Source organism: Lissotriton vulgaris, chromosome 10 (assembly GCF_964263255.1).
Source record: "Lissotriton vulgaris chromosome 10, aLisVul1.2, whole genome shotgun sequence".
Taxonomy (NCBI): domain Eukaryota; kingdom Metazoa; phylum Chordata; class Amphibia; order Caudata; family Salamandridae; genus Lissotriton; species Lissotriton vulgaris.
In genome coordinates this window covers 884,560,821-884,587,260 of record NC_141698.1, presented here as the reverse complement: position 1 = coordinate 884,587,260, position 26,440 = coordinate 884,560,821, and the positions used below count along the sequence as shown (strand labels likewise).

The 26,440-nt window shown below is 44.4% G+C and overlaps 1 protein-coding gene across 1 annotated transcript in view; it reads left to right on the top strand.

Annotated features, from left to right (window-relative positions):
- Positions 1-26,440, top strand: part of LOC147688945 (ATP-dependent translocase ABCB1-like) — a 1,419,218-nt gene that overhangs the window by 1,157,577 nt on the left and 235,201 nt on the right. The window contains exon 22 of the mRNA XM_086941842.1: positions 5,263-5,363. Within this exon, the coding sequence (XP_086797968.1) occupies positions 5,263-5,363 (101 nt within the window). The remainder of the gene's footprint in view (positions 1-5,262; positions 5,364-26,440) is intronic.

Below are 26,440 nucleotides of genomic sequence, written 5' to 3'. Positions count from 1 at the left end.
GTCAACAAGGAAAATATGTTTACATATTTGTCTGCCCATATCCTCTCCTTCACCTCCTTCGGGATATGCTGCACAATTTTCTCCCTCCTTGAAGGTACCGATCCCTCCCCAACCATCGGCAATGGCTTACCTGAAGCTGCCGCTGTAACTGTCGACCCCGCCGTACCAACGCCTGATCCTGGTTGACCCACGGGCGCCTGCGGGGAAACAAAAGGACAAGGTGGTTTTGCGGCCTCTCGTGATTGCCGCAACTGCCTCATCAATTGCTTGGTCTCCTCGGCCGTGTCCCCTGGAGCAACGGAACCCACGCTGTTACTACCCAACCATGCCGCCAGCTGGGCGGCCAACTCCGGGGGCATGTCCCCCTCGTTCACAGGGGTAACCACAACAGGGATCGGCTGCCCCGCGTCGGGAACCGGCACAGGAGCCTCCACCGGTCTGGGAGGGCTCGCCGGGGGAGCCTCCGGAACTGGGACCTCGTCTTCATTTGCCCCGTTCCTGGCCCTCTTTCTTCTCCCGGCAGGGACCGCCTCTGGGATGGTTCTTTTCGGCCGTCCTGTACCATCCCTGGCCGCCATTTTCCTCTTCATCTCCGCCATGTCTTTCATCAGCATACGGAGCATTTGGTCGGTGCTAACCTTCGTTGCGACCCTTTTGCCCGGCATTTTCCTCACGTAGATGGAAGGTCCTGGACAAGACTTGTAGCGCTAGAAGAGAAAAAAGAGAAATTACAAATTTCAAAATTGGCTCTTCGTTCCGTCTCGAGCTCACGTGCAACGCGGGGGTGCAGCTTCAGAGCACAGGAACAAGAGGGTGCTTCCTTGGCTTGTCGCTCCTTTTATCCTTCTTCGGGCGGGCGTAGACCCTCCTCCAATCCGCCCCCCGGGCGTGGCTGGCGGTGTCGGTGTCTAGGACAACCCCTTCTTGGGCGGGAAAAGGCGCTCCCCAGCTACGCCGCTTCGGGCATACCAGCTGGGACACGCCTCCCGCCCAAAATGGTTTCCCGGGGAGATCGGGGTACTCCACCATACGTTCGGGGGGACCGAGTGGTCGCCCCTTTCCATGAGGATATCATAGTGTAGGAAATAGGGTTATTAGTCAATGGAGGGTAACTACCACCTAGAGTAATAAACACTTTCCTTGTCAAGCTGATTCCTCAAAGCTGCTGAATCAACCTGAGCTCAACCCCTTCATAGTTATGGCACAGAGCAGACAGCCTTAGTTTAGGGCAATGAGTAAATTATTTAGGCAGTGTGAAAACTGTAAAAAGTCAAAATACAACGCAATAAAAATCATAATCCATAGTAGAAAAATAGCATTCAATTTAATAAACAAAATTACACCACAACAAAAATGAAATAAGGGGAATCAGATATATGATTATTCAACGGTTTAAGAAAAAATAGCAAAACATACTGCCAATGATTATAAATATTCACAGTAGATTGGGAGGCGCAATTTGAGGTCAACTGAGAGGGAGCATGGGTCTGGTACACTAGCCGGGTTTGTCCTGGTGAAACCCTTTACCGTCTGGCTTAGTATTTTAAGTTCTAAGCAAGTTCTAAGCAACCACTGGAGTACACTTCTATGCACACAGAGCCTTAGGAGAGAACACTGAGGGGCACATTTACAAGCCCCTATCACCATAACAACGTCTCTTTCAGTGATGTTGTGATGGCGATAGGGGCCCGCCTTATTAACAAGGCAGTGTTAAGCAACTGTCACTGCCACTGTCTTATCGCTGCCTTGTAAATAAGGCACCCTTTCATGCTGTATTTCCCATGAAAGGGGAGCGGAATGGGTGTTGCCGTGGGCGTTCCACGGCAACACTCATTGATTTTGACCCTGCCTCCTATTTAGAAGGGGCAGCGCCAAAATTAAGACCAGGAAAACCTGGTCTTAAATGAGGAGAAAAGCTTTATTTCTCCTCGTTTTTGCTGTTTCCATCTGTGCTGCCATGTGCAGCACACATAGAAACAGCAAATTACCTATGATTGTTTATGTGCAGTAAGGTCTCCCTTCGTACACATAAACAATCATTTAAAAAAAATGCAGTTTTGCGACTATGTGTGCTGTATTTAGCAGCACACATAGAAGTTACACAACAGCATTTAAAGATTGTTTATTTGCAGGAAGGTCCTCCTTCCTGCACATAAACAATCTTCCCCTCAACCCAGGAACCCTTGCCTGTGTTGGTGCTAGGCAGCTAAATTTAGCACCAGTGCAGAGCGAAACGCAGGGATACACCATATTCTAGTGAATATAGTGCAGCCCTGCCTTTCTAAAGTGACAAAGTGTATCATTAGCCTTGTTGGCTTAATGACACGCTTCACCACTTTATTGTAAATAAGGTAAACAGCCTTTACAACTAAACTTTTACAACGCACTACCATTACAACGCGGTCATTACAACGCAAACCATTACAACGCTTTGCGCTGGGGGGCGCTCTAGGATAGGGAATAAGTTTAATTTTCTATCCAACACCTTCCCTAGTGTCCACGGGGACTGGAGTTGGAATAGAAAATTAAACTTTTCACTATCCAGCACCTCTAAGCGCTATGCGCTGTAAAGGTATGCGATGTAAAAACTGCGTTGTAAAGGCAGGCGTTGTAATAGCCTGCGTTGTAACATCATACATCCTGTAAATAAATATGGCCCTAAGTGACTCTCACTATATCAGTCGAAGGCCAACAGCAAAGTCCAGGATAAGTCCAGTTGCCACTTGTAAGCTGGGCACTTTAGGAAAAATGCCAAGTGCAGCTTGTGCTATTCCTGTAGCTGCACAGAAGGGCAGCCAAATGATGCTTAGAGTCCACCTCTTTGTCCTGGTTGCAAGTAGGAGCTGGTCCAGTCCTTAAGGCCTCCTCTCAGGTCACAGACGGCAGGTACAGTGCCATTCTTTTGCAGGTCAGGAAGTTTTCTAAAAAAAAGCTAGTATGAGGTTCCAGCTTTGGAACGTTCACCAAACTATAGGTAAGCAATACCTAAGAAACTCATAGCTCCTCTATGATCAATGAATCAAAGGTTAGCTGGCCCTGACCTATCTATGATTGTAGTAATTTATATTTACCTTACAGCAAACAACTCCAAAATTAAGTATGTCAGGGCTCATTCAAAATGGTGAAGGTGTTTGGCCACACAAAAGTTGGGCTCTGAGGCTAGGGTTGTGAGTGGAGAGTGTACTTTGGTAATCCTATGTGGCTCAACAGACCAGTCAAGCATGGTTGGACAATCTGCTGCCAAAAAGGAATGTACTTAGGTGCCTCCAATTACATATTCTGTTGAGTTCGGAGGAATCATCTTAGCCCATTTGCTTCTTAGCGGCATTTCACACACCTCATTCACACTCACTCACGCAAGGCTAAGCACAGGCTGGGAGCAGGCATATGCTAATGCAAATTAGCCTTCTGAAAGCTCAAGCAGGGACAGGGTAACTTTCTAATATTTACTTTTCCTTAATATTTATTAAAAATCTAACCTCATCATTGATCTGGACTTCTAATAACTATTGAAAATAGTGATTTAATTTTTTTACGAGCGTGTCCCTTTCCTGATCTAGCAGTATTAGTATTTTAATATGCACTATGTTTTTCCACATAGGGCAGCTAGGCCTGCTACAGTGAAAAAAAGCTTTTGGGAGATTTGTTATTGTGGGGGCATGGTAACATTAGTTTTTGACATGTCCCAATTGTAAATACCAAATACTCTACCTTGTGGGCTATAAGCCATGCTTGGGGTAAATTACTAATATTTACATGGGAGGTTCTTACCTGTCAAAAAGGCTTATTTTAATAGATTGTGCTGCAGGTTTTATACTGCGGCACAACCTATTAATATTATAGTCATGTTATACATGGGAGATCTAAAACCATGCTTATATTGTCATTATAGCGGATGGTACAATAGATGCAGCAGTCTGCAAGTGGAATTTTACTTTCAAGACCTGTGTGCACTTTCTACACCATATACTAGGGGATTACGGGCAAGTTAAATGTGGAAATTTAAGTTTAGGCATGTTTAAAGTGGAATCACTGGCACTCTACTCCTGGTTAGCAGGGGCAAAGTGGCAGAGTTCGGTAGGCATCAATAAATGTATATAGAGTCCTGCATGAGCATAAAGCTAGGGGGAACCATGCATTAGCTGCAGACTTCTTACACCTTCCAAAGCAATTGTGGCACACATTTTCCCATTCAGAATCACAGACAGAGGTCCCAGTATCCTGAATTTTCACCTCATGCTGAATACTATATTTTTTGATGGCTTTAGAGTGCTGGCATTTTAACTAACCCTGGGCTCAATTCAACACTACTCTAACTGAGCATGCAAAGTTTGTACTTATTTGCACTTCGCACATTGCATGCAAAGTTTGTACTTATTTGCACTTCGCACATTGCACGTAGTACAGTACCAAATCTTTGCTTAATCACTTAGCATAGCAGCTAAATCAACAACATCATCAGATGCTTTGAAAAAGCAATTTTACATGCTTAAAAACATATAACCAATTCACAATAGAGAACATTTACAATGAAAACATTAGGCAACGAGAGAGCTGATGATTTTGGGGTCGCCCCTAACCTAGGGGAGGACCAAGCAGATGCCTTGAACACAAAGAGCTTAATCAAAAAGCACATTTAGTTGAACTTCAATGGTGGTCCCATCCTCTTAGGACCACTCCAAGCACAGTTATTGGCAATAAAATAATCCCAACCAAAGGCCCTGCAAAGCATTATGGGACAAGATTAGGAGTGGGCAGTGAATATTATAGTATCCAATAGCAAAATAATTCTACAAAGAGCTGCAGTTCACCTAGTCGTTACTAGATGTCCCTCACGAGTCAAATGCAAAACCATTGAAACCCTTTCATCAAGCATTTGCATTTGACTCATGAGGGACATCTAGTAACCACCAGTTAAACAGCAGCTCTTTGTAGAATTATTTTGATATTGGATACTATATAATATTCACTGCCCACCGCTAATCTCATCCAATAATGCTTTGCAAGGACTTTGGTGGGGAATGTTTTTTTGCCAATAACTGTGTTTGGGGTGGTCCATGTTTCAAATGCGGGATGCACCTGCCAATGTTGTGGGCGTATCCTAACTGTAGGTGCAGGACCGCAGCACGCATTGCGGGTGGTCCCATTTCCCGGGGCTATGGAAGGCGGTAAAGTCCGCCCGCCATACTAATGAACCCCTTAGATTGTCAAAATAAATTCTGTTTATTGATAATATGTTTGCATGTCTTCATGTCCTATTAGATATCAACAGAGGCTGTGGAAAATATAAGAACTGTGGCTTCATTAACTCACGAAGATGTATTCTATGAAAGATATGCAGCAAGCCTGCAGAAACCTTACAGGTGAGAATTTCACATTAATACTGAGTCCGTCTTTTTCTTCCTTAAGGTATCGTTAGCAATGTTGTTACCAATCTAAAATGGAAAAGTAAGCTTAATATTTGAAATTCAACACATTAGAATAATATATACTATTGACAACTAACATGTTTGGCTTAAGATGAGGTTTAAAGGGAAGGCCGGCTTTGTTGAAGAATTCTGTCACCTAACCCTGAAAAGGTCATATGTACTATTGAAATAAGTCGTCAATGAAAGTTTGTACTTATGTCATGAAAACAGCAAGTGTGAAATTCTGGTCTTCATGATGTCAGAGCTTCAGGCAGATCCAACATGAGGAAATTCATAAATGTGCTGTCTATTCTGGTGCAAATAGAGACTGTCCAGCTGCCAAATAGAGGCAGTTAAGTGTACCTGATATTCTGCTGCAACATTTTAGAGACAGGGGAAATATAACGCATATTAGTAAATGTGTACTTAACACCTTAGTTACATAAACCTGCAGATAAAAAAAAGGCTGCTTGCCTGATGACCTTCAGCTACTGTGACTCTCATACTAAGAATAGAGATCTGCCTCAGAGTTACCCTTTCAAAGCTATAACATGTTCCCATTTGTGTTGCTACCGACATTACTTAATAATTGTGCAAGTTGGTCTTCAAGAATTCCTTCACTGCATATAATGAGCTTTTGGTCTTACTTTGTCTCAGAGATGTGACTTTCTCTTTTTTCTGCATCTTCATGTATAATTGATATAAAATGGGCTTCATCAGCTGGCCTCTCTCTATTCAGCTTTGAACTGTCTTTAAGTGGTGGAATGAAACTTCAGGAGGCCCCCATGTAAAAACATAGAGGAGCCCCAATCCGGACTCACTAAGGAGCACTCAGGCTCTGCGGGCCTGTGGGGGTCTTTGTTACACCACAGCTGTCTTCCCCTAAGCCTCTTATGGTTTTAAATAACCGTTGGAAAAGCACTACGTTACGTTCGAGCAGTTTGCCAAGTTTGCGCTACTTTGCACTATGTGAACTGCAAGTAGCACAGTGAAAACACGCGTAGCGTAGCATAGTGCAACGGTCATTTTTTGCTTGCTCGTGTCCCTCAATGTCAAGTTGGCGACCGCGAGCAAGCAAAATGACATCCCGGCAAGACTTTTTCCTCGTTCACGATCAGCAACATCAAGTTGCTGATCGCAAGCGTGGAAAATAAACCTTCCGGCGAGATTCTCAACGCGGGGAGGTCAGGTTTCTCATTGCGAGTGGTCACGTATGCTTGTGACCGCTCGTGATGACAAACTACCAGTCCGCTTTGAGAAAGCTGCTGCTCGAGTAAAAATCTACTTGAGTGGCAGAAAACTACAGCTCGCACTGTGCAAGATGCCGTTTTCAATGATTGCACAGTGCCTGTTGCTTAACTCGTGTAGTGCGAAGTGCATTTTGCGTAGCTTCGCGTAGCGCTACTTCGCAAACTACGCCCAGCCCTAGGTATAACCCCAGTGCTGAGCCCTTTTTGAGGTTTGGGGCACTTTGTATTTAAGCTCGGATAATTGTTTTGAAACAAAAGGTATCTTAGCCAAATTTGTGCCTTTTTTTGTCACATGGAGGATGTAGCTTCTAAAGCTACCCAGTGTTTATATATTCTGTAGGAGCAAATCAAAAATTGCTAACAAATAGCAATATTTTGAGTTCTGTAGAAAAAATGGGAAAATGTGCTGTGCAAGAAAGCATATCTATTTCTTTTTTCTTTTTTTTATGAATCAACAAGCGGTTTTTAGTGCTAAGGTCACCACCTTCCTAGCATGCAAGAACAAGCAGAGTTATAAATATAAACCCTATATTTGTATCACAGTTTTTGCATTTTTCTACTTGATATTCAGTTTTTTCGACTTTTTATGGATTCTGCGAACTTACAGTTAATGGTGGAAACAGAGGTGAAACCTATGCTTGAACACAGAAAGCTATGCATTTGGGGAAACTACACAAAATTATGAACTCAGCAAGAGGTCATCAATATCAATTGTTCATGATTTTCCCAAATACACTAATCAGAGAAAAGAATAAAAATAAAAAGGAGCAGGAAAACAGAGCAAATGATTACAATATTTTATCTGCACTGATGTTCCAACAGTAATATACCGTTACATCTGTTGCACCTTTCTGGTCACATGGATATATTGTGTTTGCTGGTTGTCCAAAACCATGCAGAGAAAACAACTGAGCTGCAGCTCATAATGGCAATTCATTGTGTACCAATCAAGGAGTAATTCATATCATAAAATCTAATTAATGAAAAATAGTGATACAACAAACCAACACATTTGTTAAATGTTTCCAAGATACTGACTTTAAGAATAGTAGTAATTTAAAAGAAGGGACTCTATGCTACAAGATAAAGGTTCCTAGGGCAGGAAAAATATATAATATTGCAAAAAGAGACCCCCAACAACCTCACTCGTTAAATTATGAATGTATACACAATGTATAGCTCAGAGAGTACCTGTATTCTTCAAATGCATATCCTTATTATTATTCTGATTGAAAGAACAACGTTTTCCTCCGTATGTATAGACAGTAATATTACAAAAAAGGTGATTGCACATTGTTTAAAGGTTACATAAACATGTTAAAATACAATTACCCCACCCTACATTCCCTCCACACATACTGTCTCTCAACCCTCAAATGCACTTTTACATCCTTTGCCATAAAAACAATCATTAGTGTCCAACAGGGCAGCAATACAAATAGGCCTTGTGTATATCAGTCAGTGATGGTTCTATTTCACAATCAATTATGTTGTAAATGACATACATGTATTCTTTTTTCACCTTTGGTATATGATATACTCAATTCCCAAAACAGCTTAAAATAATCAATATGTATGACTTGTATATTGTATCCTTTATTTTCTCTCTACAAACCTTTCGGTGACCAAATGCCTTCTTCAGGAAAGCCACCGTATCGTGTGGAATACTGGTAATCACATTTGACATTCTACTGAGCCAAAGGACAAAAATCCCTAAATAAAATAACTAACTCAGTCATAGTACAGAACTTCCACCAGTGATACTTTATGTGTTATACTACTCCTTGTGGGATTGACCACCATCATGCATGCTCATAAAGACATGCTCGTAATCGTGTCCACGGGTACATATGTGTTTTATTTATCAACAGGAACAGACCCATGATCGCCATGCCATCAAAGAAGAGATGTTCTAACTATATTGCAATTACCAGTGCTGAGCTTGTACCTCAACTTTGAGTATATGTCTATGATGGAGAATAGGTGGGATAAATGTTCTATGATTGACTGCTGTCAAGATTTTAAAAAAATGCATAAAGACACAGGCAATAGTCTTAGGATATAGATATATGACAAGTACTGGGCACTTGTGTGGGGATAAATAATACTGGTACTGAGAGATATTACATGAAAGCAAGTTGACACCGGTAGTATAATGCGCAAGTTCTTTATGTTGCTTTTATATCTTCAGAAACATACAACGCCAGCCGACACGTGTTTCGTCAATAGGGCGATACCTGTGACTCTTCAGGGCTGTAATCATATCATGGAATTAGATTAAAACAAAACATGAAAAACAAGTCTGAAAATAACTCATGAATATATTGTCCCAAAGGAAGGACAGGTGAGATGTAAACACCTACTAAAATACACACGTGGACATCCCCCAACAAAGAAGCCAAAAATGATAGTGCGGTGGGGGGCTTTGAGAGATTGCAAAGAAAGTCCCCCCCATAGATAATGAATAGCACGGTTCAAGTTTCGTGGTCAAGATTACAAGTGCCGTGATATAAACATTATTTACATGGGGTCCTATTCAAATAAAGGACCAGGAAAGAAGCACAAAATTGGTAAGAGTCAATTCGGCAGAAGATGGCAGAAAGTAGAAAAAACAAATGAAAAAGCAAAATCAAAACTGGCAAAGCTAGATGCAAGTACGGTACAAATGATGTGATAACTCAGTAGTTAGCAGTTACATCTCTCATGTAGGGTAAGAAATATATGCTACAACCTCTAGCAATGGTTCATCACAAAAGGAAGAAATTTGGGCAGAGTAAAATAAAATTCAAACACAATAGGCAACAGTACAAAATGCATGACTAAAACACGATCCTGTATGCTACGAAGTACCGCAGGTGAACAATCATGCTGTCCGTGAGCATGCGACAAAGGTGGTGTGAATGAGAACACGCGTAAGAAAGGAAGGGCACAAAGCTGGGTTTACCTGTATGGGCGAGAATATCTAATCTAGGTGGGGACAAAAATGAAGAAGACCCGTGAGAACTAAGTATGGGGCGCGTAAGTCAAAAATGAGGTTTGGCAATGTAGAAGTGGTGTTAAAGCCTTGGCTAACTCACCTAGTAAAGCGGCAAAATATCCCAATCGGATAGCGGATGGGTGAGTAGCCATCGGTACTGTGCAAGGGTAATAAATTTAGACACAAACGGGTATGTTTGTGTGGAGGAGACCTGAGGAAAAACAGCGTTGAAGGATAATCAACGCGATGCTTATATGAACAAAGTGACCAAAGGGGTACAGGGTTGGACGCTACGTGCGAGCAAAATACCTTGGAAACAGAGGTGAGGGCCGGGTCATGCAGAAAACAACTAGAGAGCTAACCTCCATCCCGAGGAGGTGAAAAAATGTATTAAATAAATAAATAAAAAATATTTAAAGAAGGGGGGTCCCCGACGTGCAGGTATTTAATGCGATAACAAACGCTAATTAAAAGGCGTGAGGTGTTTTTAACTCATCAAAATTCAAGTTTTATGTCAAAAAGAGTCAGAACCTTAGTCTTGATAAAGATGGTGGTATAATACATCCATCGAAATGCATAGACACCTAGTAAAGCACACAAACTTTGAAAGGGGCTGTGGCCAATCAGTATTCGCTAAATCCAAAATCACCAGGTTCCACGCCTTTCCCATTGTTGTAACAAAACTGTGTACCACGTAAAAGATATATTGTGTTTGTCTGTGTAATGTACTCTCTTTTTTAACTTGTTTACAGCTATTTAGTTAGTATTTTGTGATAATATATTGAGCTAATGTGAACACTAGACTCGTAATGCTATAAATTGTACAAACATGTTTTCTTCTTTTTAATTACACTGTGTTTTTATGAATTTTTAATCAATAAACTGATTTATACTTTTGTATAATCCTGTGTGTTCCGATTATCTTTTGGCAGTATATGGCTTAATCTTCTGAAGTGTGGATGATATTTAATTGGAGGTAAAAAAAATCAGGTCGAAATGTGCAGAATGGTTGATGATTAGATAATATAATCTGGTCCAAAGGATACTGTTTCCTCATCACTGGACCTAACACATGCCTTATACGATATGCACTTGTAATTCCTAATAATGGGTGTACTGTAGTCACTGGTTTGCTGCACAAACTGTACAGATGTCTGTAGACGGGATCTCAAAATGTGCTCTTTGAGACACTTATTCCTACTGTGCGCAAACATGGGTAAGCAAACAAGAGTTATTCAAATCAAGGTGAGTGAAAAGCATAAACGCGTTTAAATGTGTTATCATGTCAGTAATGTGTGGACCTGGGTGTTGTTCTTGTACAACTGCCTCGTTTGCCTGATGCACGTTAATGCATATGGGTACGATCATTCACTGTCCTTTTTTGGCACTACCACAATGGAAGAAACCCATGGAGTAGGACCAGTAGAACGCTCAATAATATCATACTTGAGTACGATTGAAGTTCTTTCTCAACAGAGTCTTGTAAATGTAGAGCAACATGATAGACGTCCTCATTAATATGCAGCTTTACTTTCAAAGACTTAAGTTTTCTGAAACTATGAAACACTGAAAGAAATTTGTTCACTATTTCGTAGTGAGCATTCATGTTATAATTTACAGAAATCTCTACCCCGAGTCATAGGCAAAGTCATTTATTGTACCGATTTTTAAAAAAGGTGACATGGACAGTCTCTATTGCTACAGGCCCATGTTACTGCTTGACTCAGTGGTTAAGGAGGTGGGGTGCATTCTCTTGAATAGTCTTTCTGAATGGGCAGAGACTGACAACGTTTTTTGGAGGCACAGGACGGCTTCTGGTCCCGGAGGTCAACAGTGGATCAATGCCTGAACTTATAAGTAGTACTAAATAAATACACTATTGCAAAGCCCAGCTCCATTCATCTGGCATTTATGGATCTATCATCCACGTTTGACCGAGTAAATAGATCCAAACTCTGGCAGATTATGTGATCCAAGGGGTTTCATTGGGAAATTGTTTTATTTTTTGAGGGGCCTCCACAGGGACATGGTCGCAGTAGTACGTTATTCAAAAGATTTGAAGGTCACCCGCCATTTTAAAATTAGAAAGGGGTACGGCAGGGCTGTATTTTGGTCCCATTCCTTTTTATCTTATACTTTAATAATTTGGAGCAGGTCCTATCTGTTTTAAAGGAATACTGGCTCCAGGTGGGGCTCTGGAGTCTACCGGTCTTATTATACACAGACAATGCAGAACTTATGGCCAGAGCCGCCAGGGTCCTGCAGACCTTACTGGATTCCTTGGTTTATTCTTTGGAGGAGTTGGATTTATCGGTGAATTATAAAAAATCTTTTGTAATGATCGGAGGCCCCCAAACCACCTAATTATTTACTTTTAAAGTTGGGTGTTCTCCTGTGCCAAAGACCAGGGAGTTTTCTTATCTGGGTTTGCTGTTCGACTCCTCGCTGCACTGGCATGCCCTGGTTAACAGTTGTTAGGGTGAATGCCGCTGTATTTAATTTTGCAACACAACAAGGGAGCAGACCCAATGGTGCTCTCCTATAGATTTATAGGCCTAAGTCCATCTCCAAAGCAGTTTATGGGAGTGAAATCTAGGGTACACCAATCAGAAGGAGTTGTAAATTGTCGAAAATGCTATTTTTAGATGGTTTCACGGTGTCCTGCAAAGTACCCCAACCTTCTCAGTGCATGGGACTGGCTTATCTAACCGATATCACTGCCTTTCTGCCACTCTCCATCTGGATAAATATTCGGACTCAGCCTGGTATCTCACTGAGCAAAGATCATCCGGGATTAGCCTTGCCCTGGATTATTCCCTTCATATAAGGTACTGTTTTTTTAACTGAGTTAGGGGTGATTTATTTAGGAATCCAGACAGTATCTGCAAGCTGTACCATAAATGTATGAAAGAACACATTTTTTGAAGGAGGGAAGAGGACATTTTAATGAAGACTACTGTTCGTCGATATGTCCTCTTGAAAACTGTGACCTCTATCGAGCCTTACCTCTTGTGTGTTAAAAATAAGTACGACTGAGGTTACGGCTGGATCTATTGTTCTTGTTAGTCTACCTGCAGGGGGAATATGTGCGTTAATCTTAGGTCCTGTGGTTGCGACTGTGAGTCTCTGCAGGACACGCTACATTTTATGATGTTTTGTAGCTTCTATAAAAGGAAATAGTACCTTCTCCTCTTACTCAAAAAGGCAGATTTTACTCAGGTTCACCCCACACTCAAATCAAATCAAATCAACTTTATTCGGTTTTCCATATTTGTAGAAATACCATAAAAGTACATAAAAAGATACATTTTATACAAATATCTCAGTTTAAAAGGAATCTATTAAAATTTGATTATACAGTAAAAACAGTTTCTGTAAAAAAATCACAGTTCATAAAAAAAATACAATTCATTCAGTTATGACCACAACATGATTTCATTACTATAGATTCAGCGGCCCTCTGTTATACAGAAAAGATGACTCGTCTCTGTTACAGGTTTGAACGATGGTGAATACAAAATTTAGGAAAACGAGCCATCATTTTTTAAATAGCTTCGTTTTTGAGATACTGGAGCGCCAAAAATGCCGGGCGGCATTGTCGCAGGCCCCAGTATTTCAATATGGGCAGTATCCAGAGAGTTTGTGGTGTTGTATAAAATTTACAAAAGAGAATTACATGTATGGTCGATTGTGTGGAGACAGAGTCGCAAGGACATGGGATTGTTTTTGATGACCAATCATTATGGGAGGGAAAAGAGACCATTAAATGAAACATATTAAATCGAAATCGTGTCAGCAGTAATTTTTCAAATTGGGGTAAACTGTACAACAAATAAGGTTCGATGGAGAGCACTGTCTGAGCTCATAGGCCCTGTTGGACAGACGGTTTCACTATCTCTTTTAGCAAGCGTACCTGGCCCAAATGTGCCAGGCATGCTTTTTTTAAATCCGCCTTTGAAATCTCAGTTATTTTTAAGGGCTCAGAAAAAAAGTTTTCAAATCCTAAATCAGTTAGTAGAGCTTTGACATATGCTAGCCATTTTATTTTTCCACAATGATCAAGTAACTGGATGTCTTGTATAATTGATCTTGTTAGATGACATTGTTCAGTTGCCCAAATACGGCGCCACAACATTACTGGTTGAATTTTTATGGTGTCTGATATATAGTCTATGACCAGCTCTAAGTGGCAGGCATATGTGGAAGAGCTCTTTGGTACTCCTAATAGATATTTAACAAAAGAGTTTTCTATTATTTGCAGTTCTTCCACATTCACAAAACCCCATATCCCAGCTCCGTACGTGGCAGTACTGACACATTTTGCATTGTATATTTTTAAAAGTTCTGTTGGTGGTCTCTGACCCAGTCTTTGTGCAAACGGTTTTAATGCTGCTGTGGCTCTTAAAAAGGCCAGTTTCCTTGCATTAATCGCTGCATTCCATTTAAATTTCTCATTGATTACAATTCCCAAATATGGGTATGTTACTGTCCTGTCCAATGGCTCCCCTTTTACATACAGACTTCTTATCTTTGTAGATTTCTTCCCTGCATGCATAGAGTATGTTTTTTTTACGTTGAGGGTCAAGTTTAGACTCGACATAAAAGCACAGTATCTTTCTAGTACTCGCTGCAGCTCGACAGGAGTTCTTGCTAGAATAACCGCTTCGTCGGCATATAACATGGCCGGTATCTGCCGACGACCAATTAAGGGGAGATCTTTGCTTCCTTCTAGCATGGCGGCCTCTAGCCCGTTTGTATACAGGGTGAATAGAAAGGGGGCCAGCACACATCCCTGTCTGACCCTCTTTTCCACCCTAAAACTTTCCGTGAGCTGTCCTTTGGTCCCGAATCTTACTCTTCCAGTTGTTCTGGTGTACAATTTCCGAAGGAAATCCACAACCGGAGGGTCGACACCCATTGATAAAATAATTTTCCAGAGCTTCGAGTGCGCTACGCAGTCGAACGCTGCGGATAGATCAACTCATACCATATGCAGTGCTGTTCCCTTGGCCTCCACGTATTTTCCTGCCAATAAAGACAGGTTTAATGCCTGGTCTACTGTACCTAGCCCCTCACGAAACCCATATTGGATGTCCGAAATGATGTTCTGAGTGGTTGTCCACTCCTGGAGTCGATCGGGAAGGATCCGACCTGCCATCTTCCCGAGCGAGTCCAGGAGTGAAATCGGTCTATAACAAGATGGGCTATTTCGGTCTCCTTTTTTGTATATACGGACAAGGTTTCTATTAGGCCCTCATTTATGGTGGCATTTAAAACATTAGTCAACAAGGGGACCAAAGATCTACTACATATTTAAAAATGTCCACTGAAACCCCGTCTGGGCCTGGGGCTTTGCCCATTTTCGAAGATTTCAGTGCCTTTTGTACCTCTTCGTGTGAGAAATGCAAATATATTGGAAATATAACCTCAGTCAGGGGATCTGTGTACTCTATACCCTGCATATTCCCAACACTGGAGTTTGGAAAAATATTTTACCCATTCACTGTCGCTAATTGCAACATCGATGGATGGTAAATCCTCACTGCCTGTTAGAAAAGGGGATCTAACTATTTGCCAAAAAGTTGCACTGTCTTTTAATTCCGAGCTTCTGCTTAGGCGCTCCCACAAGTCGACTTTTAGCTCTTGTTTTCTGGTTTTCAAAGCTAAAGCATATTCTTTTCTTAATCTGATTACCACCACTCTATCTCTCTTTTCCCTGCTTAGGGCTTCTGTTGGACCCGGCCCTTTAGGCAGGTTCACCCGAGACTTTTTGCTTTTTCCTAGCCTCTTTATGGAACCTGGTGGTGGTGATTTTAGGCCTCTGCGCACTTTTTCACTGTTGTACAGTGTAAAGTGCTTGAGTGTATGTGTGGGAGTGACCTGCCTTCCCATAGAAATGAATGGGGAATATGTATGCCCATGGTAGTTCCTGATGTGTGGGGAGTGCAGGGGCGAGTTTGGTATGAGAGAACTCGTGAGATTGAATGCTGCTTAATGGTATATGCGGCATGATTGTGTCTAGTCTAGAAGTGCCACTTTTAGAAGTTGGCATATTTATGTAATTTGTGTCTGGCGTGTGATTGGCTGGTGAGCCTGGTCCAGGAGTGCCTGGGCCTGCTTGTGGATTGACTGTCTGATTTGAGGGTGTCAGGGGCTGGAGAGCCCAGGAGGTTGTCTGAGTCAGCCCGTGGATGAAAGGCAGCATCTGCTACCAGGGAAGTGGGAGGAGATAGCACCTGATAGTGAAGGGCTGAGCCTGCCTGACCACAATGCTGGCTCCACCTCCCGCTGGGCAACTGTCACCTCTGTCCCTGATACTGACAGGACTTCCCTATAACCAGTTCTAGCTGGTTCTCACACTGCCTGCACAAAGACTTCAAAGACTTTTCCCTGTATAAGAAGGGGCTGTGTCCCCTTCCAATTGGTTCTTGTTTCTGACTTGAATCTACCACGGGCGGGCGCTGCCCTGCCCCTGGATGCCTGGAGGACTTCTGGGGGACCCCTCTGCCTTGCATGGGCTGATGGGGGGACTTTGCTTGCCCTGGGTTCCTTTCGACCTTCTTCTTATCCCCCCAGGACTTTGCTGCATCTCCTGAAGGACTTTGCCTGCACTTTGCTGGCTTCCAGTGCCTGGAAGCGCTGCATCTTGACCCCTAGCGCCTGAGAGCGCTTTATTCTGCTCCCAGCGCTTAAGAGCGCTTTATTTTTGCTTATGGCGCCGGGGAGCGCTTTACTTTTAATTTTCTGGCAGAGCGTTGTGCTTATCCCGTGTGGGAAGCGCTCCTGCCCTTTGTGTGCCGAGTGCGCAGGTGTCACCCTGCGTCTTGATCGGTATTGGATTTCCCTCATGGACGGGTGCCACCCCGTTTGTTGATTTATCTTGCGAGTGCCTACCTCGCTTTGTTGATTTAAAGGGAGCCCACCCCTCGTGAGTCCCAGCCTACAAGTGCCGTGGAAGGGCCGCCGCACTGCCCGCGGCGACCCGGAAGTGGTTGGCTGGCCGGCCAATCCTGGCGCGGCCGGCCGGAAGTCCCGCCCGGACGCGTGGAAGCCTGGAGGAGAAGTGCTGGCTGGTGCGGGGCTCCCGTGGTCTGGAGGTAGCCCCGAGAGACGGTGGAGCAGTGCGGTGGGGGCGCGGGGCACATTGTCGGTGCCCGCCCCCACCGCAAGTCCGAGCTGCCTTGTGAGAAGAGGCGGAGAGTGGTGATGGCCGCCCGGGGCCCCCGTGATCTGGAGGGAGCCCCGGGAAGAAAGGAGGAAGCGTTGTCTGCTGCTGGGGCTCCCGTGTGCTGAGGGAGCCCCGGAGAGAGAGAGAAGGCTGGCGGCCCGCGTCGGAGTCCCGGTGAGTCAGGGCTGGGCCGGGCAGAGTGGGGCAGAGGAGAAGGGAGGGGTGCCGGGACACATTGTCGGTGTCCGCCCCCCCCCCAGTGGCACGAGCTCTCGCTAATTGTCAGTATGAAGCCACGAGGGCTTCAAGAGCGGCCCCGGTTGGCAGCAGGTCGCCCCAACGTTACTGAGAGCCTGAGAGAGGCTCTGGGGGCATAGCTTCGTGTCAGAACCTGAGAGGCTCCGGGGGCCACAATGATTTAAGGAGCCTGTGCGCTCCACGATGGTGGTGCAGTCAAGGGCGGCCCCGGTTGGCAGCGGGTCACCCCAATGTTACTGAGAGCCTGAGAGAGGCTCTGGGGGCATGCTTTGTTTAGAGCCCCGTGGTTCCAACGTTGGACACCCTTGTTTAGAGAAGGGCCAGTGAGTTTGTGGCCAGAGCCTGAGAGCTCCAACATTTGGGGCATATCTTTTTAGAGCCTGTGTGGCTCCCACAGTGGGTGCAGTTTGCGCCCAAGGGTCAGTGAGGACCCTGTCGCAGTTTCTTTGATAATTCCCAGCTGCCCAGCAATTAATGGGCAGCTGCACAGTTTAGGTCTTGGGATTGCCCAGGTGCCCAGCAAGTAGTGGGCACCTGCTACGTTTAGGCTTGTGCTTGGATTGGCGCTGCATGGCAGCGCGCCCTGACATTGAGACACAGGGCATCTTAGCCCCAACAAGGCCAGTTGGCCTAGGGACTGCCACAGGTGGTGGCTTATGTAAGTTTTGCGCAATTGTATGGTTATTGCACCTCTGAATGTGTTTTCTTGCATCATGTGTTATTCCTGCACCTCTGAATGTTTTTAGGCATCATGTGATTTTTGCGCTATTGTATTATTCTGGCACCTCTGAATGTTTTTAGGCATCATGTGCCTTCCTTTTCCCTGCGCTGCACCTCTGAATGTTTTATTGCATCATGTGCTTTGTTCTTAACACCGCTGAATGTGTAGGTTTATGCATCATGTGTTTCTCTTTACTACTCCTCTGAATGTATAATTATGCATCGTGGGTAATGTGTTCTTTCCTAGACCCTTAAACGCTGTGTGATACTTAGGTGGTTGTCCTTACCCCTCTGAATGTTTTAGGCATCATGTGTTTTCCCTTTATTACTCCTCTGAATGTGTTTCATGCATCATGGGTAATGTGTTCTTGTTTATACCCCTAAATGTATTTTATTCTTAGGTGGTTGTTCTTTTTAGTACAGGTGGTCCTAGTGAGGTCCTGGTACCTGTTCCCAGTAGGTACTGGATGTATTTTATAACTGTTATCTTGTGCTATACTTATTCTATTTCTAAAAGTGTTGATTCTGTCAGTGGCCCATGTGGCCCTGTCCTGTACATAATCCCTTGTGAATATTGCCCGTGACAGTTGGCACCATGTATTTTGTGTGATACTATCTGATGTGTTTTTACAATACAAAAGTTATTTTATAAATAACCTTGTGTGGAGTTCCTTTTGTGGTGTGCCTAGAATGTTGTTGCTGTTGTGTGCTGGCGCAAATGCTTTACACATTGCCTCAGAGTTTAGCCTTACTGCTCGTGCCAAGCTACCAAGGGGGTGAGCAGGGGTTATCTTGGCGTGTGACTTCCTTACCCTGACTAGAATGGTGGTTTCTGCCTGGCTTTGGTGGCAGCCTTAGCCTACCAGAAATAGCCAGTTCTAACAGCTTCCTTCAATTTCGAATAAGCTTTGGTACAAGCCGGGCTAAACCAACCTTTTATCGTCTGAGTTTTTTGTTTACATGATCTAGTGAGTTCTTTCTTTATATTTTGGGAAATAGTGTTAAAACTAGCCAGGACCTCCCTGGATTTTGTTTTGGAGTCTAGGCAATTTATTATATCTATTTGGTTTTTCCTGACTATTTTTGCAGTGGCTGCTCCTTTGTCAATGTTTCCCCATTTGAGCGTATAACCATTCAATGATCCTATTGCGAGCTCTTGATGGTCTAATATATTCATTAAGTGAGGCTTTTTATAGAGTTTTGGTTCGCGAAATGCGACAGTATTAGGGAAGTGATCACTCAATGGATTTTTAATTACTTCAAATAATTCGATGCTAGGGCCTTTACATGATGAAATGAGGATATAGTCTATCAGGCTCGTCAAACCTCTACCGTTAAATGTTGGAGAAAATGATACTGGGGAGGTCATTATCTCATTAGCAAAGCCCAATTCCAGTTCTGTCATAATTTCATTCATTTTCTCACCCTCATTTGAGTGTAAAAAGTGTGTTACAGCATTGCCATCATCCTCCCTAATATCACATCTATCAATGTGTTGGTTCTACATAGGTGAAGATTGAAGTCACCACCCCGCACTATTGTTCTTGACTGGTTAATGTACTGTGCTCGGAGATCTTGGAGGGCTAGGGAAATCTCTGAGAGAAGGTTGGTCAGGTCATCTGTATTCAAATTATTATAAAAATTTACTATAACGTATAGATTATGTTTAGTTCTCTCTATAATTATTAGCTGGTAATTCTCTGCCAGTTTTAAAGGGAGAATGTCCTTGTTATGTAAAGTATTTGCAATATAGGTAACTAGACCACCCTTACTTCTTCCAGAAGATGATTTTTTGGCTGCGGAGAAAAAGGTTTTATACCCTATTATATGTATGGGATCAGTAGCCTATGTTTCCTGAAGACAGATGATGTTACTTAGATTGACCTGACTCAGGAAGTTAGTGTTTGTCAGTTTGGCGGACAGGCCGGCTATATTCCAATACGTAAAGTGAACTTTGGGAATAGCTGAGTTAGAATTAGGAGGAATTTGTATGTTTGTTAAGTTTGCAGTTAACCTAGGTGTGACATGTCTAGTAGCGGGTTAGCCAGTTCAACTGGCCTGCATTTAGAAACAAATTTGCCAGGAGTAAATATTATATTTTTAACCTCTAAATCTGGCGATTTGTGTTTTAATGATTCCCCCTTGTTTAAGATATGCCCATCTATCCCTTTAGCTTGATCATGAGGCAGTCAGTCATTGAAGTCCAGACCAGACAGTGTACTGAATCTGTTGTAGGTCGGAATGCTATAGGAATTGCCTGGTGCTGCGGCAACGTGGCGCCATGGAGCGTCTCTATGCTCATAATGTGGCACTGCAGACAGATATGGGTGAGTTGTCAGGTATGAGTGTATTTGGCCTTGATGCCATTGTGCAGGACCATTAGGATAAATAAATTTGGAGTTTTGATGAAAGAAGGGAGTATTACTTTCAGAAATCCGTTGTTGGTCATAGAAAGGAGTAACCGGGTTAGCTGCCATGATTGGTTGAGTAGTGATTAAGTGCCTGTAAAAATAGCCCAGAGGGAGAAGAGTGGTGTTAAATTCCAAGGTAAAGGGGGGAGGGGCTCTAGCCAGAGTTTTTTCAGCCCATAAGGGTTTTTTAAAGTTGACAATTATACAATCCCCCTCAAACTTTTTTTTCAGAGGACCTATCCATCCTACTCTCTGGGTATGAGTGATTTCTCCAGAGCATTCCATGGGGAAGTTGCAGTTAGCTGTCAACCAATGTTATGTCTTGTTTTTCAATGAGGATGAGGTCTCTTCTTGATCGTACCTGAGTTTTGGGACATTAGCCAAAACCAACACTTAGGCTCCACACTCAGGTGGTAAACTGATTCGTGGAGGTATCTGCCTTGAGTTATAAGAAGGATCATGAGGCATCCGGGGCCTTTGAAAAGTTGGCAACATATCGCTAGTTTGGTTTGATGTTTTTTTACCACTTTGGGATGTTATGTGGATCTTGTCCACCTGCGTATTTGTAAATTGGCTATTCGTTTCAGTTCTGGAAGTTGGGCTATTAATTGGTACGGGTTTAGGTGTGACAGATTCTTTACTTAAGGACTTCGTTGGTTTTGATTTTGTCACAGTCTCAGAAACTGGCGTATCCTTTGATTTGGGTAATGTAGGTTTACTAATACATGTCTTCAGTCCAACATTAGTTTTTAAGGTGACACTAGCAGCTTTTTTGCTATGAGCTATGAGTTCTTCGAATTGTTTTTCAATGCGGGCAAGCCTGGATTCAATTGGGGACATAAAGATACTTAAAAGGTCGCCAAATCTTTCAACTAGTTGGTCATTTTCTGTAATACCATCAGATTTGTCCGTGCGCACAGGAGGGAGCTCATGAGTGTCTTTACTTAGTGTCTCTGTAGTTAAATTTGGTCCATTAGCGTTTAGATGGTTGTTTTGCGCCTTTCTAATATTGTCCTTTTGTTGCATTGCGTTTTCTGGAGACAGGAGGAATGTGTTTGGTCGTTTGTTTTCGGATGGCACCCTCTTGCCTATCTTTTGGATGTTTCTCATTATTTTCCACTACAATCTCTGGAGTAAGATCTATATTTGAATCTGGTGTCCTCTCTAATGCACTACTTATATCAAGGTCGGAATCATTTAAGGGATTTGTTGCCAAAAGATTGACCTCGTTGGGTAGAGTGTGAAGGTCGGGTCGGATTTCGTGAGTGCGACCTGCAAGTAGATTGCTATCTGGGTTTCTGGAGCTAACTGGTGTTGTTGCTAGCATAATGCTCCCAAGAGAAGAGCGTTTGGCAATTTCTAAGTCTTGTGAAACCCTACGCTCGAGGAGTGAAATACCAAGATTAATGGCATCATTAGTCCTTTTAATGAAACTATCTATTGGTCCAATCACAGACCCCCCCCCCCCCCCCCCCCCCCGGCCGCTGTCTTGCTTCTACTGCCCCATGATAAAAAGTTATTTTGCCTTAGTTTGAGGGAGATGTTACTTAGAGTCAGAGGCGGCAGAGTAGTATAGTATGAGCTTGATAGCCTATTGGTATAGCACTGATGAGAAGAAAAAATATCCTGAGAACAAAGTCAGAGTCTTACGTGCTGCGAAGATGAAAACGTTAGGGGGGTGGACTCAACCAGACCTCTTCGTCCTCTGAGGGCCACAGAGGGCCCGCCCTTTGCCCGGGCTTCGCCCGGCGTCCCGCGAGATGGTGGTGATAATACTTTTAAGCGCCTCCTGGCGCTTGCAGATGACGCGGCTCACTGCTAGGGCTTTTGGGTGTTGTAGTCCGCCCCTCGCCGGTCTCCACTCGGCTGCCCCGCTCGAGGTGGACAAAGAGCGGCAGGGCAGCGGGGGGTAGGCGGGCAGGTCCGCGGGAGGCACCAAAGTTTAGTGGAAAGTTAAGGGCTCCGACAGTATCGGACAACAGCAAGGCAAAAACGTAGTTCCCCCGCTCAATGGTGGTGATGTTACTTTTAAGCGCCTCCTGGTGCTTGCAGATGGCGCGGCTCACTGCTAGGGCTTCTGGGTGTTGTAGTCCGCCCCTCGCCGGTCTCCACTCGGCTGCCCCACTCGAGGTGGACAAAGAGCGGCAGGGCAGCTGGAGGTAGGCGGGCAGGTCCGCGGGAGGCACAGAAGTTTAGTGGAAAGTTAAGGGCTCCGACAGTATCGGACAACAGCAAGGCAAAAACGGAGTTCCCCCGCTCAATGGTGGTGATGTTACTTTTAAGCGCCTCCTGACGCTTGCAGATGACGCGGCTCACTGCTAGGGCTTCTGGGTGTTGTAGTCCGCCCCTCGCTGGTCTCCACTCGGCTGCCCCGCTCGAGGTGGACAAAGAGCGGCAGGGCAGCAGGAGGTAGGCGGGCAGGTCCGCGGGAGGCACAGAAGTTTAGTGGAAAGCTAAGGGCTCCGACAGTGTCGGACAACAGCAAGGCAAAAACGGAGTTCCCCCGCTCAATGGTGGTGATGTTACTTTTAAGCGCCTCCTGGCGCTTGCAGATGACGTGGCTCACTGCTAGGGCTTCTGGGTGTTGTAGTCCGCCCCTCGCCGGTCTCCACTCGGCTGCCCCGCTCGAGGTGGACAAAGAGCGGCAGGGCAGCGGGAGGTAGGCAGGCAGGTCCGCGGGAGGCACAGAAGTTTAGTGGAAAGTTAAGGGCTCCGACAGTATCGGACAACAGCAAGGCAAAAACGGAGTTCCCCTGCTCAATGGTGGTGATGTTACTTTTAAGCGCCTCCTGGCGCTTGCAGATGACGCGGCTCACTGCTAGGGCTTCTGGGTGTTGTAGTCCGCCCCTCGCCGGTCTCCACTCGGCTGCCCCGCTCGAGGTGGACAAAGAGCGGCAGGGCAGCGGGAGGTAGGCGGGCAGGTCCGCGGGAGGCACTGAAGTTTAGTGGAAAGTTAAGGGCTCCGACAGTATCGGACAACAGCAAGGCAAAACCGGAGTTCCCCCGCTCAATGGTGGTGATGTAACTTTTAAGCACCTCCTGGCACTTGCAGATGACATGGCTCACTGCTAGGGCTTCTGGGTGTTGTAGTCCGCCCCTCGCTGGTCTCCACTCGGCTGCCCCGCTCGAGGTGGACAAAGAGCGGCAGGGCAGCAGGAGGTAGGCGGGCAGGTCCGCGGGAGGCACAGAAGTTTAGTGGAAAGTTAAGGGCTCCGACAGTGTCGGACAACAGCAAGGCAAAAACGGAGTTCCCCCGCTCAATGGTGGTGATGTTACTTTTAAGCGCCTCCTGGCGCTTGCAGATGATGCAGCTCACTGCTAGGGCTTCTGGGTGTTGTAGTCCGCCCCTCACCGGTCTCCACTCGGCTGCCCCGCTTGTGGTGGACGAAGAGCGGCAGGGCAGCGGGAGGTAGGCGGGCAGGTCCGCGGGAGGCACAGAAGTTTAGTGGAAAGTTAAGGGCTCCGACAGTATCGGACAACAGCAAGGCAAAAACGGAGTTCCCCCGCTCAATGGTGGTGATGTTACTTTTAAGCGCCTCCTGGCGCTTGCAGATGACGCGGCTCACTGCTAGGGCTTCTGGGTGTTGTAGTCCGCGCCTCGCCGGTCTCCACTCAGCTTTACCGCTCGAGGTGGACAAAGAGCGGCAGGGCAGCGGGAGGTAGGCAGGCAGGTCCGCGGGAGGCACAGAAGTTTAGTGGAACGTTAAGGGCTCCGACAGTATCGGACAACAGCAAGGCAAAAACGGAGTTCCCCTGCTCAATGGTGGTGATGTTACTTTTAAGCACCTCCTGGCGCTTGCAAATGACGCGGCTCACTGCTAGGGCTTCTGGGTGTTGTAGTCCGCCCCTCGCCGGTCTCCACTCGGCTGCCCCGCTCGAGGTGGACAAAGAGCGGCAGGGCAGCGGGAGGTAGGCGGGCAGGTCCGCGGGAGGCACAGAAGTTTAGTGGAAAGTTAAGGGCTCCGACAGTATCGGACAACAGCAAGGCAAAAACGGAGTTCCCCCACACTCATATACTTGCAAATGCTTTTAGGGGATATTATTCTTAATGTTCTCCGCTTGATAAAAGTTGCTGTTAGGTCGAGAAACACTTTTGATCATACCCCCTTGAAGTGTAGGACATTTGCTAAATTTCTATCTTTGTAGGACTCTTTTAACTGTGTATTTTTTCTATGTATTTTTAAATTGTTTATATCAAGGATGATTTTGAAATTTGTGTCATGGCTTCCTTTACTTTTATGGTTTTTATTTCAATGACCGAATAAAGTTTAAATTGAGTGTTTGCACCTCCATTTTCTTGTGTTTCATTGTCCCTGTAAATTAACCTTGATTTTTTAGGGGCGTCCGTGCAGCCCACCTATACAATTTGGTTTTCGATGGCATAAGTTGTGGTATTCGAAATCATTCATTATATTCTCCTCAGGTCTAATGTTATTGATGCACCACTGGTAATGATGATAGGTATTGAACAACAATTTACTTTCAATGTAACCTTCGGACAATGTTTAAATGACTTTGAGGCATTGACATGTCGACTTTTCTTAGTCTGACATTTTTCTTCACATGCGGCCAACCCAACATGCACAGTCTTTTCTTAGGTAAACATTGATGTGACACAGCCATCTTCTTCATTTTCATTTGATACTAATGTAGACTAACTGTTTGACAATGATTTACATGACAATCGACTTCAGTGTCAATGTATCTTAGCTAATGAAGCCGCTTGGCCTTGTGGGTGCATGTCAAATGTTGCTTCTCTAATGAGTCAGCGGCCGTTTTGCGTTTGCCCCGTGATGCACTTGCTTTTACCTATGCTTACAAACTGTCACAAAATGGTTCTAATTTCCACAGATTTTACACCTGACGTCCCACGTGTGGGGGAGTACACGGTGCCGGTACTCCTCTACGCGGACGACGCGGTACTGCTTGCCCGCACTGGTGTAGGGCTCCAGAGACTGTTGGATGATTTTGGGGGTTTTATTTCCTCCCTGGATCTGCAGATAAACAACAACAAATCGCACGTCATGGTTGCAGTGAAACGTTCAAAAAATGTAAAATTAAGAAAGTTTTCATGCAATGGTGAAGAAATCTCTAGGGTCCCGGTTTTTACTTACTTGGGAGTCTTATTTGACGAAAGGGGCACCTGGGGGCCACAGTTAAATGCCAAAGGCCTAGCTGTCACCAGATCTACCTCTGCTCTACTGAGCTTCGCGAAACGATTGGGATCGCGCCCAGTAGAAGCACTGCTGACAGTTTATAAGTCAAAAAGCCTCTCAACAGCAAGGTATGGAGCTTCCCTATGGGGTTATCTACCACAAGATAAACTCCAGGTGGTAGAAAATAAGTTCCTTAGATCCCTACTAGTGGTCCCCCAATCAATCAACCCCTGTACTTTCAGTCCATACAGAGCTGGGCCTTGGTTATATTAGTGACCAATTACAGCTGGCGCCTCTAACCTGCTGGGCCAAGACCTGGCTGAATCCTGAAATTAGTTTAAATCATTCTATCCTCAAAGACTGTATGGAACTGGAAAAGGTCAACAAAATCCCATGGTTGGCTTACATTAAAAGCACCTTTTGTAAACTGGGGAGGCCAGATTCATACTTTGACCCAAGCACCATCAAGAAGGGTGACGTTCTGTGGATTAAGAACAATTTTCTGGGACGGGTGGAGATGGAACGGGAGGAAGTAGAGGTCCAAAAACCGGGAGTTAGAGCTAATTACATACTTCAGACTACCCTGAAACTGGAACCCTACTTGAGTATTGTGACCCGGCCCTTCCATCGTAACCTCCTTGTGAGATTTTGACTTAATATTATCCAGTATTCCTTGGGGAATTATCCAGTATGGGGTAAATCAGATCCATCTTCCTCCTGTAGCTGTGATAATTTCTTCGAACAGACACTGATGCACGTTATTATGTTTTGTGGCCATTATGAGGAATGTAGGAAACAGTTTTTATTACCTATTCTGAGAGAAGCAGGGTTTTCTCAAGTTCGTCCCGCTCTCCGCTACCTTAGCTCCTGAGTAGCATCAGAGTAATATTTGGGGTCGCAAGATTTTTGGTTGCTGCTACACGTATTAAGTCCAAACAACTGAAGCTAAATGTTCCTTGATATATGTAAATAATTGTTACCCATTAGTTCTACTGATGAAATCTTCTATCCTATGTAAATATATGAAATTGTTCTCATAAGTGCTCCTTTTAAATGTAAATTGTGTTTATTCATGAATTGTTTTAATACATG